At 48.4% G+C, this 15,610-nt stretch overlaps 4 protein-coding genes across 4 annotated transcripts; 3 read left to right on the forward strand and 1 right to left on the reverse strand.

Annotated features, from left to right (window-relative positions):
- Positions 1-12: 12 nt before the first annotated feature.
- HER10_EVM0006329 (uncharacterized protein) lies at positions 13-1,744 on the reverse strand. The gene has a single exon (XM_035475917.1). The coding sequence runs from the start codon at positions 662-664 to the stop codon at positions 299-301; it is 366 nt and encodes a 121-aa protein (XP_035337279.1). The 5' UTR covers positions 665-1,744; the 3' UTR covers positions 13-298.
- Positions 1,745-4,757: 3,013 nt separating this feature from the next.
- Positions 4,758-7,561, forward strand: HER10_EVM0000422 (uncharacterized protein). The gene is made up of 2 exons (XM_035470205.1): positions 4,758-6,142; positions 6,370-7,561. The coding sequence occupies exons 1-2, from the start codon at positions 5,680-5,682 to the stop codon at positions 6,771-6,773; spliced, it is 867 nt and encodes a 288-aa protein (XP_035336802.1). The 5' UTR covers positions 4,758-5,679; the 3' UTR covers positions 6,774-7,561.
- Positions 7,562-8,807: 1,246 nt separating this feature from the next.
- On the forward strand, positions 8,808-9,503 carry HER10_EVM0008716 (uncharacterized protein; the record flags this gene model as incomplete). Its single annotated transcript, XM_035478226.1, has 2 exons — positions 8,808-9,057; positions 9,178-9,503. The coding sequence occupies 2 exons, from the start codon at positions 8,808-8,810 to the stop codon at positions 9,501-9,503; spliced, it is 576 nt and encodes a 191-aa protein (XP_035337471.1).
- A 2,189-nt stretch (positions 9,504-11,692) lies between these two features.
- Positions 11,693-12,804, forward strand: HER10_EVM0012133 (uncharacterized protein; the record flags this gene model as incomplete). The annotated part of the gene is made up of 3 exons (XM_035481534.1): positions 11,693-12,224; positions 12,623-12,679; positions 12,737-12,804. The coding sequence occupies 3 exons, from the start codon at positions 11,693-11,695 to the stop codon at positions 12,802-12,804; spliced, it is 657 nt and encodes a 218-aa protein (XP_035337766.1).
- Between the last annotated feature and the right edge of the window lie 2,806 nt (positions 12,805-15,610).

Here is a 15,610-nt window from a genome sequence, read left to right on the forward strand (position 1 = left end):
TCGAGGAAACGACTGGGTCAGGATCTAAGACTGGTTCGCCTCATGTCTTTGCTACTCAGTCTGCCATTGGTCTCGAGTGATGATCTTCCCTCCTCCAAGGCCACACTGCACAAGTCAGGCTGTCTTCCTCACCCACTGGCCGTGAATGGGAACTCGAGATTAAATCTCACATCGAAAGACATCATCTCAGTCAAAAGTGCACATCAATTCAGATCTAGAACAGAAGACTGGATCACCCATTCTCGATCTCCCGGCATGTTCCGCATCTTCGTTAGGCGACATATGGGTGCCCAGCCTCTCAAGCCTCGTGAGTCTTGGTTCCTTGCCGAGCATCCCAAGCCAAGGCAAGCAGCGTCAATGCCGCGCTCCCACCCTCCCAACCGGAAACGATACCCCAGTCCTGTCGCCAGAATACGAAGGCGGATGTCAGGCGCATTGGGACGGTGGCGAGGAAGAAGGCGCGGTTGTCTTGGGCGGCTGCTAGGGTGTAGTAGATGCCCATCGCAATGGCGGCCAGAGCGTTGCCGTTGGCTGCGGGGAGAGCGGCAGCGGGGAGGTCTAGCGCCTTGAGGGAGTCGTGGGGACGGAGGAGGGAGTGGACTCCCGCTGCGAAGGAGGAGAGGCCGAAGACGAAGACTGTGAGGCGTGCCGTGTTTGGTGCCATTGTGCCGTCGAGACTACCACACTGCCGTGGGCTACCCGGGGTAGTAAGAGGGTTGGTAATCGTGCTTATGTCCGGTCGCCGGATGAAATTGAGACTCTTGAGGAATCACATCTAGGGAGAAACTTTGGTTCGACGTGCTACGAGTCTACGAGAGGACGGACTGGAGTAGACTGGTTGAATTGGTTCTCCCTTTGGGGCTCCCTTCGGGACGGGGACGACCCGAGCGGAGGGAGACGAACCTGTGGAGTTTGTTCTTCGAGGGGTCGCACTGGGGGCGGTGTCTCTGGGCGGACATGACGTGCGATATGTGGTTAGCTGGAAAGTCTAAAACCAATACGGACTGGGTCATCACTGTCACTCTGCTAGGGAACCCCTGAACTGGACGTTGTGGCTTCACTGGCTTGAGACATTCTGATTCCAGGTATCCGGAGGACCTTGAATTTTGGAAGTTTTGGGATATTGTGGCTTTTGAGGTGGCCTGATGCTCTTCGGAAGGGCCTTTCGACGTCAATGTTTGAGGCTAGGCGGTCGTGGCCGTGAGGAGAGCAGCGGGATGCCTTTGAGGATGGGATTTGTTTCGTTTTCTAATTTGCGGCAGGGTGACATGAGGCTTGGCGTGAACTCTGGAGCTTCAACTTTGTGTAACCGGGGATCGAATCCCGGGGATGTGATTCGATGGGTTCAGGGTTGAGATTGGCAAGGCGAGCATCGCTGCATCAGATCATACTTTGGGGGGGAATCATCCCGTCGGCAGCGTGGCTTGACCACCAGTAAACTTCGCTCTCGCGTCTGCTGCCGGGAAGGAAACGCCTCATCGCCGTCATGAATAAGCGGCCCATTCCGCAGATTCGATGAATGAGGCGGTGAAGAGTACGGTTGGCAAGCCTCAACAGACATGAAAAGCCCAAGACATGCTCCGAGTTGAGCGACAGACGAATGAAAAAACGGCTGGGCGGGACGGTGAACCGCTTGAATGGGAAAGCATTGGTGAGACATGCGTAGGCAGCGGAAGCTGACGTGAATATCTACACAATTACTCGTCCACTATGAGTCTCTGAGGCGTGTGTGGTGGTGTGTGTGGTGTGAGTAGGTATGCAATGCAGTGCGGCATGCGGTCGCAGTACCGTACCGACTGTACCGCACCCGCGCAACCGCAGACGAGACCAGACTTGCAGTGGAGGTTTTCAGTCTCCCTGGGTTTGATGGGTCCGAGACACGGCCGGCCTGCTTGTGAACCAAGACATCGGGGGCCCGGTGCAGAAGTGAACGTCCAACGTCAGTGGCAGCATCATCGGCGGCCTCTGGTTGTTGAATTTTCTGATAACTGACCATGCAGGGTAGGAGGAAATATGTGTGATGGCATGGTGTTGTTGCTGCTCGCCGGTTTCAATAGAATGCAGGCAAAGTGAGGTGATGCATCTAGAGACTGGCCGGTCGAGAAGACGAAGCGAGAGAAGAAGATGTTGTCCGGTCTGTCGACTCGATACTACCTTGGGCCATAGGTCGGACGAAACCGTCAGAGAAGAAGAGCCGCTTACCGAATTTCGACTTGCCCTAGCACCTCAATGGCACCCTTCAGACCTCAACTTGCCGAACGAGCACCGAAAAGGGAGACCAACTACCATGCAGATCTTGAGATGGGGAAAAAGCAGACGGATGGAATTGTGAGAAAGAGAAATCCTCCGAGTCCGTGCCCTAGAGCCAAAGTCAACTACCGGCACGTCCATGTCAGCTTACCCTTCTACATTCCCACCTCGCAACACATTCTTCCGTCCTCCTCGTTGTGGTGTCATTGATATCCAGCCTGAATATCACTACGACCCTTTTCTTGAGTCTCACGGCGTCATCTTCAACAGACGATGCCTTCTCTGGGCATTCCTCCGCGAGACTGGAACAAGGCCCAGGCTCTAGCATAACGGTAAAACGCCCGTTAGCAATCATCAGCATGTCCGACATTCCGGTTAGACGTGCCGTGTGTCGACCACGTCAACCACAGTCGGGCGATAAAGCAAGCGAGCAACCAAGAGCCGCGCAAGTGTCGACTTGGGTTCCCAGTCCAGCTGAATTGAAGACATCCCGCGACGCATCATCAAGCCCAGTCGTCCGATATTCTGGTTCTTTGCTCTTGTCTCCAGGTCCGACGTGGCGGACTCCCTGTCAATGCTTCCCGTCTAACCGAACAGCAAGACTCCAACGATGGAGTATGGTGTGTGGCCCTTCCCGCATCTTAACTTGAGACAGGTTGGGGGGCAGTAAGAGACAAGAAAAACAACCAGTGGATGCACAAGGCGTCCGGGGTGAGATTGGAGAATCGATAGGTGGGCTCACTTCACCGAGTGTCGCCGGCCAGCTCGGTGTGGCTGGACCATCGTTTCTTCTTTGTCGATTCTCTCCTTCGGGGCGTGAAGCAGACGCTTGGGGGACGGGATGATGGCCCTCGCCTCGGTCCTTGACGAATCGCAGCTTCGTCGCAAAACGCCGTTCCACCCCAAAAAAGACCACACCAACAAGGGGAAAATAAAAAAGCAAAGGGACCAAAGCTGGACTTTAAAGGACAAAGCCAAGACAGGATCGGGCCGCAGGTGGGCAGCGAGCCGCCGCCGCCGTCGCCGCCGTCCCCTGCTGGATGCGCTCTTTTAATCAAGTGCTTGCTTGCTTGCTTGTTTGTGGTGGTTCCGTGTGTGTGCGGCGCATACATTACCAGATCTCGGGGTAGAGAGCCCGCTCCAGCCGGCCGGACCTGTTGGCGCAACTGGGAATGGCGTCGGACCGTTTGGTGTTGGCGCCGGTGCGGGTTCATTTTTGCTTCTCTCCCGTCTGGTGTCTCTTGATGGGATAAAAGGGGGCACTTGGGGGCGGCTCGGACTGCAGAACGGCCCCCTCCCCCCCATAGGTTTGGCGATGGTGATACGATCCGATGTTAGTGTCATCGGCCGGCCGTTAGCATTATTGCCCGACTAGTGTAATGTGAGTACAAAGTATCTTAGTCTAGTGTGTGTGTGTTACTATGTATACCTACCCGTAATGAAAAGAGCTGAGAGGAAGAGAGGGAAACAGAGAATGCGAAACTGAGAGACTGAGGAGTTGGTGTGTGTGCTCGCCGAGTCTGTCTACTCACACCCCCCGGCCGCCGACCGTCCACACATGAATCGTCCAGTCCAAGTCCATTCTTGGTTCCTGATGGTCCCTGTCGAGAAGCTGAGGCCAAGTTGGATTTTCTGTCGCTACGCGCGCTTGCCGCACCCAAAATTCGATTCACGCTTTAACCCCCATTTAATATTACCCATCCAAACCAAAACGGGCAGCCCTAACAGTAGGTAATCTTGTCTTGTTTCCTAGAGTTTCCCGCCGTCTCTTTCTCTCTTGATTGAGTCTTGCCCCCCTCTCACCCCCAGTTCCCAGTTCCCTTGCGACACCGACGCCGCGGCAGACATCGGTGCCTGCATCTATACAGTCGTACATGACGCCATGCACATCGTGCATCCACTGATCTCCTCTGGTTCCCAGTTCGGGATTGGTAGCAGCAGGACCGTGGGACGGGGCACGGAGACGGGAATACCAGATATTACCTTGGTCCCCAGAGTGCCGCACGGCCAAATCTCCCGTTCTGGTTTTACCTTTTTCTCAACAGGCTCGGCAGGGCCCTGCAAAGCGGCAAGCCTGGCGGGGTGGGAGGGAAAATAGTTGAAGGGTTCATATGTTCTGTTGTCGTGGCACTCCGAGAGCCGTGATTTGCTGGCAAAGTCACCACCACTCGCAGCCAGAGTCAAGCCAATTTGCGAGACATGGCACTGCATACATAGCACCAGATCATATGCCCCCGTCCTTTTCCCCCCTGGTTCTGGTTCTGCTTTGGTTTGGCTAGGTCGAATTCGCGTCCAGTCTGGTCTGGCCGGCCATGGTATGGAGCATGGAACGGTTTGGCATGGGGGCCCGTATGGGCAAAAGAACGAAAAAGTATGGCACGGCATCGCATGGCATGGTTCGGCGGCGGCCACCACATACTTTATGATCCAAGGAATGGCTAGGCCTGGAAGTATCGCCTCGAAAATATGACAGAAGTTGGTGAATGGTCACGAGCCGGCCCCTGGATCCCTTCCTCATCGCTCAAACGGGCATCTTGCAGCGGAACAGCCCTGGATGTCGAATACACACCCTAATGCTTCTAGCCTCTGACCCCGCAAGTCGCCGCTGGCGGCATTCTGCTCTCTTCGTCTCTGAGGTCATGGACTGCTCTCACCCACACCACCCTCTCGACAAGTGTCGACATGGAGTGTGAGAGGGTCCTCCGTCTCCGTCTCCCGGCAATGCACATGCTACAACCATGGGATTGCTGGAGCTATGTGATTCTGTCCCCCGGCCGGGCCCCTCCCCTCCATCTCATCACCTCCCCTCAGCCAGCCATATCCATAATCCATACCATACGCATCCATGATCCAGCACCTGGGCCCTTGTTGGTCTTGACATATGTACTTCCCAGCAAAGCAGATCCCAACAAGCTAAAGTAGAGTTGGACCGACAGGACCGGCCGGCCGGCAGAAGGGCCGCATCTCTTACTTCCTATGTACTCCCCCGTCCCACTCTTCTCCATCCGTACCTATCTCTGAGCTCTCTCTTGCTCTCTTCTGTGCGTCTCGTGTTTCTCTCTCACTCTCTCTCTCGCTTGCCCCCTTCTAGTCCCCTTCTTTTGCTGCTTTTGCTGCCCGGTGGTACGACGGATCGACTGGCAACTCGTCCACGTACGCCTCTACGGATACATCCATCCACCTTGGCCTTCGCCTTGCCGTCAATAACCTGACCTGCAGGCCCGGCCACCGCACCCGCATCCCCCGTCCCATTCATTCCCCCTTCTCTCCTCGGACACGGCCGACCTCCAATCAACCTACCCACCACCCCCTTGAAGACTCACTTTGTTGCTAATGCATCCGTGAGCTGACACATCCGGGGAAGGGCTTCCGGCAACAGAACCCAGAACCCAGAAATACCCCCCCCTTCCGAGTCCGTAGAGAGCCTCAATGAACCTTTTTCTTAAACCATCGACCCAAACGGCGTCGTCTCCCCGTCGTCCACGGTCCCCGTCCGCCCGTACGCCGTCCGCTATCATCCCGGCAATGGCTTTCGCATCGTCGCCCGTTGACTCGCCGTCGTCCTCCTTCTTCGCCGCCGCCGCTGCCGCCCCGGACCTTGACGGCCTCGCCCAGGCGCCAGCGTCCGTCGCTCGCGCCATCCTCGTGGCTCTCTGCGATGACCGACGGGTTCGAGCCCAGGCGTTGAGACAGCTTGAGCGGCTGCTACGCTTTGAGGCCGATGTCCGCGAAGAAGAGGAGGAAGACGGTGCCAAGAAAAGCCCCAATTCCATCTCAAGTCCGTCAAATCCAAAGAAGAGAAAGGCAACCGGCGAGCCCAAGATCTGTGTTCAGTGCGACGGCATCTTCACGTCCGACGAGAACAGCTTTGGTTCATGTTGGTACCACTCAGGTAAGCAAGCAAGCAGAGCGCGGAAACCCAGCAACAGCAGCGAAAGCAGAAGCAACAAGAGACTGGTAGAGCCTCTCCACCTCCTTCCAACTCTATTGTTGCTTCATTCCCATGCCGTGCATCTTCTTTTCTCAGCAGAAGTACTACGCTATACAAGCTGTCAGAAGGGTATCTTATTCTCGTGGTTGAAGGGTCATACTGACTCGTGCACCCACCCCTCCGTTTAGGCGAGCTAGAACTTTGGGATGAGACGCAAATACCACCAACAATCTGGGACGACGTATCGTCAGACGAGCTAGACACAGATTCCAACCGCTTAGAGTATCCCGCAGCGTTTCGATGGTGCTGCTGCCAGAGGCTAGGCGACAGGCAAGGCTGCGTGCGCGGCACGCACGAGGCCAACCCGGACAGGAGTAAAAAGGGCCGCGGCAACGAGCTGTCCGATCTTGAGGACGATCCGCTGGAGCTCGACGACACCTCATCGCAGGAGCTGGGACCGCCGCCGCATCAACAGCACTACACGATCTCGAACTCACCGACGGACGCTGGCCACAAGGCGACGACGGCAACGATGACTGTGAGGACGGCAGCCGCAACGACGACAACGCACCATCACCACCAACAGCAATGACGTTCGAAAAAGGTTTTCTTGGATTGTTTATTATTTTAAGGACATGTTTATTGTCCATGTCAGAAACGAACTCGCTTCCATGGTTCCCCTCCTTTCGGCCTTTCGGACGAGGCTGGTTTTGGTAGACCGGTCAAGGAAATTATTACGGTTTCGGTCAATCGGATGGGCTCCCGGCCTCCCGACCGATGGTGGTCGGTCAACCGGTCGACAAGGCCACGCGAGATTGAAATGGATTTTTTTAAGGTGCTGGCAGGGCTGTGAACAGACTCGAAGGGAGTCAAAGCGGCACAAGTTCTAAAAAACCGGAGCGGAGCGGAGCGAAGCAAAGCAAAGCATTTTCCTAGGAGAAGGGGGAGGCATAGCATTTGGCAAGTTTGATACAACAAGACATTTGATGGATGAAGCGAGCAAGCAACATTGAAGTTGGTCGGACAAGAAATTGGAGGGGGCGATGCTACTGTACTTTGGGGGCAGCTTTTTTGCCCAACCGGCCACTTTATGCCCGACTTATTGGCCAGGCTGGCATTTCATTGCCTTGCATGAGGATATCCTCGTACATCAAAGACATCACGAATAATGGAGGCAGAACGTAAGAGCATATCAATTGTATTTCAGTGGTGGAAGAATCAATGAATCGAGGGCCACTGGAGAAGGAGAGAGGGGGCAGCAAAAAGGACGGGGTGAAGATGGCCCCCAGCACAGAGAGAAAACGTCGATTTAGACAGACGAACGGGGCGAGCCCAAGTTTGCCAGCGATGCAATTTACCTTACTTCTCGTTTTCACGAGCCAAATTACAAAATCATCCGTAACATGTACTGATCATTGATGAGGTGAGAGAAACAGCGCGCAGCCCAATTAAGGCGGCATTCCCAGGATCGAGATGGCTCGCATTTTCGCCTCATGGGACTGGCGGTGGCGGAATTCGCATGGTTCGCCGACGACGACAACGATACCGTGGTGAGACGAACCGGAAGCGTCCTGCCCAGAGCGGTCCGATATCATCTGCAGCAAGCGCTCAAATCTGCAAGGGACACCAGAAGCGGCCTAGCAATCCCGCTCCAGGGAATATGAAGCTTGCCAGCCAGCAACGCAAGTACGGAGTACAGACGCCAGACCGAATGAACCAGTAGGCTCGCTCCCGGTGGTCGCACAGGAATTATGTCCCCCAAAACCCGGACCAAACTCCAGAGAGGGTTGAGAGAGTGTGTGTGGCTCTTGGGGGACACAAGACGCACCACCTACAGGCTACTTGCCTTTCGTCAGCTAACCAGCCGCTGGACCGTCCCTGGGGTCATGGGTAAATGCCCTGTACTCTGAACTATAGAGACTGGAGAGCCGTAAGCTTGCGGTGCCACAGCAGGGCTCTGTGTGTGAGGAATCCAATGAGGCCACCTGGCGAGCAGGGATGACCCTTACCATCCGAGATTCCCCGGCAAACCCTGATCTACGGGAGGCCGGGGAGGGCACTGGGTGACGGGTAAAAGAAACGGATGTCTGTGGCAGTTGAGTGAAACCCCCCGGCCGTTCAATTCTGATAGACAAGAATGAACATACTTCCTAAAAGGAGGGAAGTGACCCCGGTGAACCCTTTTGGAAACTGGTTTGCATCCCCGTCATTCCGGGTTGGAGTGAGTAGTCGTGGGACTCCACGGAGTACACTAAGTGGGCGCGGTCTAGATGGCACTTCTAGAGTGTACGCAGTTAGTTGCTAACGTAGAAGCCTCTCGAATGTCCACGAAAGGCAAAGCTTGCGGACCATCTGTAACGTCGAGCAAGTTGCTTGGAATTTGGTTAAGGTACTCACTTTTCAGATCTCACATTTGCTCCACGCTTACTCGGATAAACTCGACTACCAATTCAAACTACGTTACTCTACTTACCGACTGGGCTAAAGAGACTGGTGTACGAAGTAAAGTACCAAGCTAAACACCAATTTACCCCCGTTAAAGTCCGATATCGCAAAACACTTTTTTCCCGGCCCGAAGAAAACACGAAACTATCGGCGCGACACGCCAACGGCAACCAAGAAATCAATGGTTGATCAAGTAAGACAGCGAGCCGAACAGACCGCCGCCCCAAATCGGGAAACGGCGGCCATGTTGGAAGCCGTTTCGGGCACCGATGCTCGAAAAGTCCTCTTCGCACTCTGCAGGGAGGATGAGCGGGTCCGCCGGCGAGCCGTTGACCTGTTGCAGAAGATGCCAAGGACGGATGTCTGCGCCAACTGTAAGGAGAAGTTTGATGTCAACAGGAACGCTCCTGACGCATGTCGTTACCACCCTGGTCAGTATGATGGAATTCCACAGTCAACACCGTATTCGGAATGAGCGGGGAATGTAAAGCTTCGTGTGACTGCACGTGCTTGGCGAGTAACGAAAGGACATTACGCTGACGTGCGTATAGGAGACTTTGAATTGGACGAAGACTTGGAGGTCTGGGGCACCATTGATGAAGTGGAAGAGTTTTACGAGATGGACAGCGAAGAAGCTCGGGCTGACGTTCCTGAAGGCTTCAGGTGGAGCTGCTGCCAGCGCGTTGGCGAGGTGGAATGCTGTCAAAAGGGACAACACGTGGCCGTATTGGAACACGCCCCTTTGACATTAGGAAGTCTCGGTGAGAGTAACAATGGGGCGGAGGTTCTTGGGGAGCAAAGTCATGGCAAGCGCAAGGCTGAGGAGGATATTGTCGGCACTGCGCAAAAGACAAGGACGGGTTCTCGACGGATATGACGCGGTGACTCTTGTTCGCTGGCGTGGAGCATTTGAAAAGCGGTTGGCTTGTCACTTTAACAATATGCGACACATCATTTCGTTCAACATCTCCAAACATGGTAATTGCCAAGCTCTCAGCCCTTGAAGGATGCCATTCCCGCGTCTCCAGCCAAACAGCTGACAGCTCTTTACTACGTGGACCACACGGGGAACTCATCACACGGAAATCCATGTGGGGATAGGTCCGAATAAAGCAGCGATGCCCTGCGCTGAGAGGCTCACATGTGAGTTGAGGGCTGTCAGGACTCAGAAGTCTCATGGACTGGCTGACTCGCTGGCTCGTTGAAAAGATCGCCGGCTGACGGGACTTTCGGTGTGGTTCCGATATGTACTTGTACACCTGAGAAGGGAGACGGGAAGATAAGACAGCGGAAACGAGGGGCCGCACTATAAGGCACAAGATGACTCGAGAGCCTTAAAAATCACCGAGAAAAGTTTAAAGAGTCAAGTCTGGTCACATAAATAGGACTTGACAGAGTCTTGAGGGCACTTGATTGAACTGGGTACCGCGAATCATTCCCTAAAATATGGATTCGGGTGGGCCTATTGCGGGCGCCTTCAAGATAGAAGTGCCCGCTGCAGAATCCACTGCAGAAATTCAGACGGGCCAGGCCGTTCGGACTGCCCCCGCCGCATTTGCGAAGTCATACAGAGTCGTGAAGCTTGTTACCGGCTGCTTTCCCGAGTCATAAGAAGAAATCTAGACCTTGTGATACAGGATTTGTCAACAGAACCATCTCAACAATAGAGCATCTGCACGGCGAATTAGCATCTCGGAACGATCGCTCCCCACACGTCCTCGCGATTAGGCGATTGTGAAACCCATTTGATGGGTAATTAAGAGTTATCATTCATCCCTCCAGAGAGGGGATCTGGGACCTTGCGGCTTTTTCCCGATTTTAGAACGCCTAACTATTCGAGATGGAGAATATATGTACAGAGATAGATTTTATGTGCTCTTCTGGGGGTTTCGTTTGTCTTTACTGGTTCTTCTCAAAACCTTTGAAGAGCACGAGCGTAGCTCAGGCTATCTGACCCATTGCTGAGCTCTTGGAACGTAGAAGGACGAAGTCAAAAAGCCAAGACCCACCTCAAGACTCTTGTTGTCGTTGTTCAAGACCCCATCTTTCAGCTGCGCTCACCAATATCTTTTCATGAATGGGGTTTCAAAGGCCTTTTAGACTTGGCTTTGTGGATCAACTCTTCAAAGGCAGGGTTGAAAAAGTTCATACCACGGCCCCTCCCAAGAGGGAATTGTAGATTCAAATTGAGACATCCTTCATGTCTAGCAGGCGGTAGAAATGTCTCGTGATAGCTTTCAGTTGGAGCAATCTCTTACCAGTCTATAGAATCTTAAAACGGATTCTGAGACACTGATCCTCGTTCAAACCTTTTTCCTGCGTCTCATCGAGTTATCTCACAGTCAATCGCCATCAGGCTTGCGACATTTGATTTTGGAATTTCCAAGACGGCTCTGTCTGCGGACAAACACAATAATCATTCAACCTAGACCAGACCCCGCTCTAGTGTCAGTTGCCATGTCTCTGAAGTGGGTTTGTCTCTATGAGGCTCTGTGGTAGAAAACTGATGATATCATAGCATGCCTGGTGTTCTCGCAGAATCGAGGGAGGCCGAACAGTCATCTGAAAACTTCCAGAGTCGGCTCCGTAAGCGAGAACTTTCCGGTTGTTCTCCTGGTTCACCACAGCAGCCACCCCCAAAGGTGATGGGCCTTCATTCACCCAGATACGGCTGTATCAGACTTGAGCTGACAGCGGACACAGAGACTCAGAACTGAAGAGCCCAAGAAAGAGGAGTCGCCATTGCTGTGAGTTCAGGCTTCATCCAATAACTAGGAACTTGAGAAACACACTAACTCAGTTGTAAACAACAGCCGACTTCCGCCAGAATTACGAAACAAGATATACAGTATCGCTTTCACCCGTTCTACCGTCACGGTCACCGCTAAGGTGGTCTATGGCTACGTTCGTGGCCGTTCTGGATTCCGCTGGAAGCGCAAGAATGTGCGACACCATGATTCATGGATAAAGGCCCAATCTTTGCCAGTTACTTTTCTCGGAACCTGCAAGCAAGTCCATGCCGAAGCGCGCGCGATACTCTACGACAACTGCTTCGATGTGCAAGACATGGAGACACTCGTCGTCTGGCTCGAAGGCTTGGGGACCAACACTGCTTGCCTACGAACCATTGTACTTCAGACCGAGCCTCAGAGGTGGTTACCGTCATCAGATCCAAGCAGATGCAGGACTCAGCCGACCCGTTATCGAGAACTGTGTCGTAGGGCTGCGAGGTTGTTGGCTGCTGCCGAAGATCTCCAGGCTCTGCGAACGCAATACTTTTACAATCTTACAAGTATGAATGCTGGCCCGGCTACGAGGGCAGCACTCAAGCGACATGGGCCTGTTTCTGGGTGGATCGGCATCGCGCGCCGGGTTGCAGAGGTATTGTACCATGATTTTCGGTCGGTGTACTCCAAAGGCCTGTCCCGCGACCACAGCCCGGAAAGGCTGTGTCGTGTCTTACAAGTCAGCCGGAATAACTGGTGGTGTTATCGGCACGCATCGATTCCGCGGAAACTCAATGCCAAAGAGGCAAGAGAGGCTGAAGAGGAGGTTATAGAACATCTGAGGCTTCTGCTCAGGAGAAACCTCGAATCTCGTCTAGGGCATCGAACTTGAAGAAGATTCATAATTACCAGGCAGCAAGTCGCTGCACTTGAAAGCCGACTTAGCTTAGCCTCAAGGAAGCCAGTGGCATGTGGGAAGCGGAGGCGGTGTTACAACCTAAAGATAAGGCTAGGTAACTAGAGTTCTGATAGCTTTGCCTGTTCTGAAGTCGTCTTGAATGATACTCAGTATTTCCATTACGGTCTGCATCTTGAATGATACAGTCTCGCTCGCTTCTTTTTCATTGAAAACAACATCATCGATGAAGCCGTTTCAGTGTCTCTCCTTTCGCAACCAAATCTTGTCTTGCAACTCGAACGCGCGCTCCAGGTAAAGCATGATGCAAGGTCGCTATAGGGAAAGGATAGCAGCAATGAGAACTTTCCTGAGCCTTCCGTATCTTAAAGGCCGCAAATCAACGGAGGTGGACTTTTCATTTATATCAAAGCGGCAATCTAATACTACTCAGCAGGAATGCCATCTACGGCCTCCAGTCCGACGCAGCACTACAAGCATCAAGCCACCCAAGTAAGCAACCACCTAACAATGATTTCACGTTGAATTTCGGCTGACTTTCTAAAATCACACCCAGAGACAAGGCCCGCATTTTATCTCCTCAACTCTCGCCGATATGGCCTCGTTGCCGGCCGTCTCAATCTCGACCGGTGGGCTCCAACGGCGGGACAGCCAGGATTCAAACACCTCGCCGGACAGGGTCTGTCTGAGTTCTTTCCTACATGTGAGATTGAACAATTGCTGATCTTGGCTGACTTGCCAAATAGAATGCGCATGATAGCGGTTCTGGGCCAAGACGCTTGTCCTTTCTGTGAGTTCTGCAGCTCGAGCTTTTATCTAATTAGTTACCAATAAGTCAAAGCACCCACTTATGGGCCCCCCCCCCTTTTAGGCCACCCCAAAAATCCCTCCTAGCCACTATATTAAAACCAACCCTATTTTTTTAATTTAATATAATAATTATAAAAATTATCTAAATATATATTTTTTTTATATATTTATTAATCGATATATAATAATATTATATATTAAAAATAAGCTCTAATAGGCTCTTAATATTATTAAAAACGGTCTTTTTATTAAAAGGCTTTAATTAAGTTTAGAATTCTTAAAGTAATATTATAAAATTAAAAAGAAATTATTAAATAAGGGTAAGGGTATTTATAAAGTTTTAAAAGCTTTTTATAATAAAAGATTAACTAGTATAATAAGTTTATATTTAATATTATTTAAGTATTATATTAATTTATAAATAAGTTAGAAAATTCGCTAAATAAGTTCTAAAATCTTAAGAGAATAATAAACCACTTAATAAGAAATAAATTAATATTTTTATTAAAAAAATTTATTAATAAAGATCTAGCGAAGTTATTTAATTAATTCTTAATATATTAATAAAACTATTATTAATATAATTAAATTATAATTTAGATTACTTAATATACTAAAAATCTTTAATATTAAATAAGTTAATAAGTATAATATAAATAAGACTAATATAATAAAGAAAAAAAGTTAATAAACTAGTTTTAAATATAATAAAAGCTATAATAATATAAAAAAAGAGCCTAGTTCGCATATTTAAGTATTAATTATTAAATATATTTTTATTAATAATAAAGTTATTAAATTACTAGTTATATATAAAAAAATTAGTATAATAGTAATAGTTTTATTTAAACTTAACTAGTATAATAATTAAAAGTTCATAGTAATAAATAATAACTAAATAATTAATAATATTACTATTTAATAATTAAAAATAGTATTTTTATTATAAACTAAGACCCTTTTATTAAGGGGCTTAGTAAACTAAACTAACTTTAATTATTAGTACTAAATAAGTATAAAAATTATATAATAATAGAATTTATATAAGAATATTATAAAAATAACGTTTATTTATTATTTTTATTATTATATATTTTATATTTTCTAGTTATTAAATATAATTATTTTTAAACTTATTAAGTCTTATTATAAAAAGAGCTTAGTAAAGAGGATATAATAAATAATTCTATTATTATTAAAAATAGTACTTTTAAGCTATTATTAAATAGTTTATTTAGTTAATTTAACGTTATTAAATATATAAAGTAAATAAAAATAACTAAATTATAGTTACTTAATATAGCTAAGCTACTTATTAATTTAATAATCTTACTTAGCTAAGTAATACTATTTAAAAGGGTATAAATATTAAGTAAATAATTAAAAAAACTAGGTGTTATTGCTAACTAGTCGTAGTAAGTATATTAATAAAAGTTAAAGCTGCGAATACTAAGTAAATAGTATCGTAATTATAAATAATTTCCCTAAAGCTATATTTATAAGTCGTAAAGTAGGTAAGGTTTTAGTAATTAATCGTAGTTTTATTAGAAGGGTTCTTAGTAAAGATAGCTAAAAACGATCATAAGATTTAATACTAAGTTAATTATTAAAAAAGCTATAGGAAGTCTATCCTCGAGCTTAGCTCGAGTCTATACTATATATAAGTCTCGTTCCTAAATATATCCTTTGTTCTTTAAATTATTCTTAATTAATCCGATCTAGAATAATTATTTAGTTTCTAAATCGTATTAGATTATCCTGATTTAAAATAATCCTTATTTTATTAGTACGTAACTTATCCTATAGTTCTTCTGTTCCGCGAGGAGTAGCCGTGTCCCTATTTCACCTGTATATATAGTGTACTGTAGCCGCCGTGGCCGGCGGGCTGGCCTTTGGGTTAGTTATGCATGTTGGGTCATAACACTAGGGGATTACTTAACTAAGTATTAACGACGTTTATTATTAACTAGTTAACTTTTAAAAAGGCTAGCGAGCTCTATAATTATTTAAAGCTATTTATAGAGCTTAATCTAAATAATAATACTTAATAATTATTATTTAAAAAAATAAAAAAAGCTTTTAATAAGTAAGCCTATTACTTAGTTATATTTTAGTACTAAGTTCGAGTTCTAAAAATAAAAATTAAGTATATAAGGTTTAAAAAGAAGAAAACTATTTAAATAGACCTAAATATTAAGTTTATTAATATTTAGAATATATAGAGGGCTTAAGAGGACTTTAATAACTGTTTAGTTAGTCCTAGTTAACTCGTAGGGGTCGAATTACTTAGGGATAATATTAATTATATTATTATAATAGTAGAAGATAGTTAATTAATTGAGTGTAGTTAGTGGCGATGTTTTGATGCTATGTTTGTTGGGGGGCCCAAAAGGGGGGGGGGCCCATAAGTGGGTGCTTTGACTTATCGCTAATACCGAAACACAAAAGACAACTGCCCCGAGAGATTCGAAACATGATCTACACACTTGTTCTAGCCCATCCAGCCCGTATTTACATTGTTGACGGCTTTGT

The sequence above is a fragment of the Colletotrichum scovillei genome, assembly GCF_011075155.1.
Source record: "Colletotrichum scovillei strain TJNH1 chromosome Unknown Contig00002, whole genome shotgun sequence".
NCBI lineage: Eukaryota > Fungi > Ascomycota > Sordariomycetes > Glomerellales > Glomerellaceae > Colletotrichum > Colletotrichum scovillei.

Excerpts from the sequence above, each read along its gene's own strand:
- HER10_EVM0006329 (XM_035475917.1), bottom strand. The coding sequence starts at position 664 with ATGGCACCAAACACGGCACGCCTCACAGTCTTCGTCTTCGGCCTCTCC.
- HER10_EVM0000422 (XM_035470205.1), top strand. The coding sequence starts at position 5,680 with ATGAACCTTTTTCTTAAACCATCGACCCAAACGGCGTCGTCTCCCCGT. Across the intron at positions 6,143-6,369 it reads TTCATGTTGGTACCACTCAG|GCGAGCTAGAACTTTGGGAT; the intron begins GTAAGCAAGCAA and ends CCCTCCGTTTAG.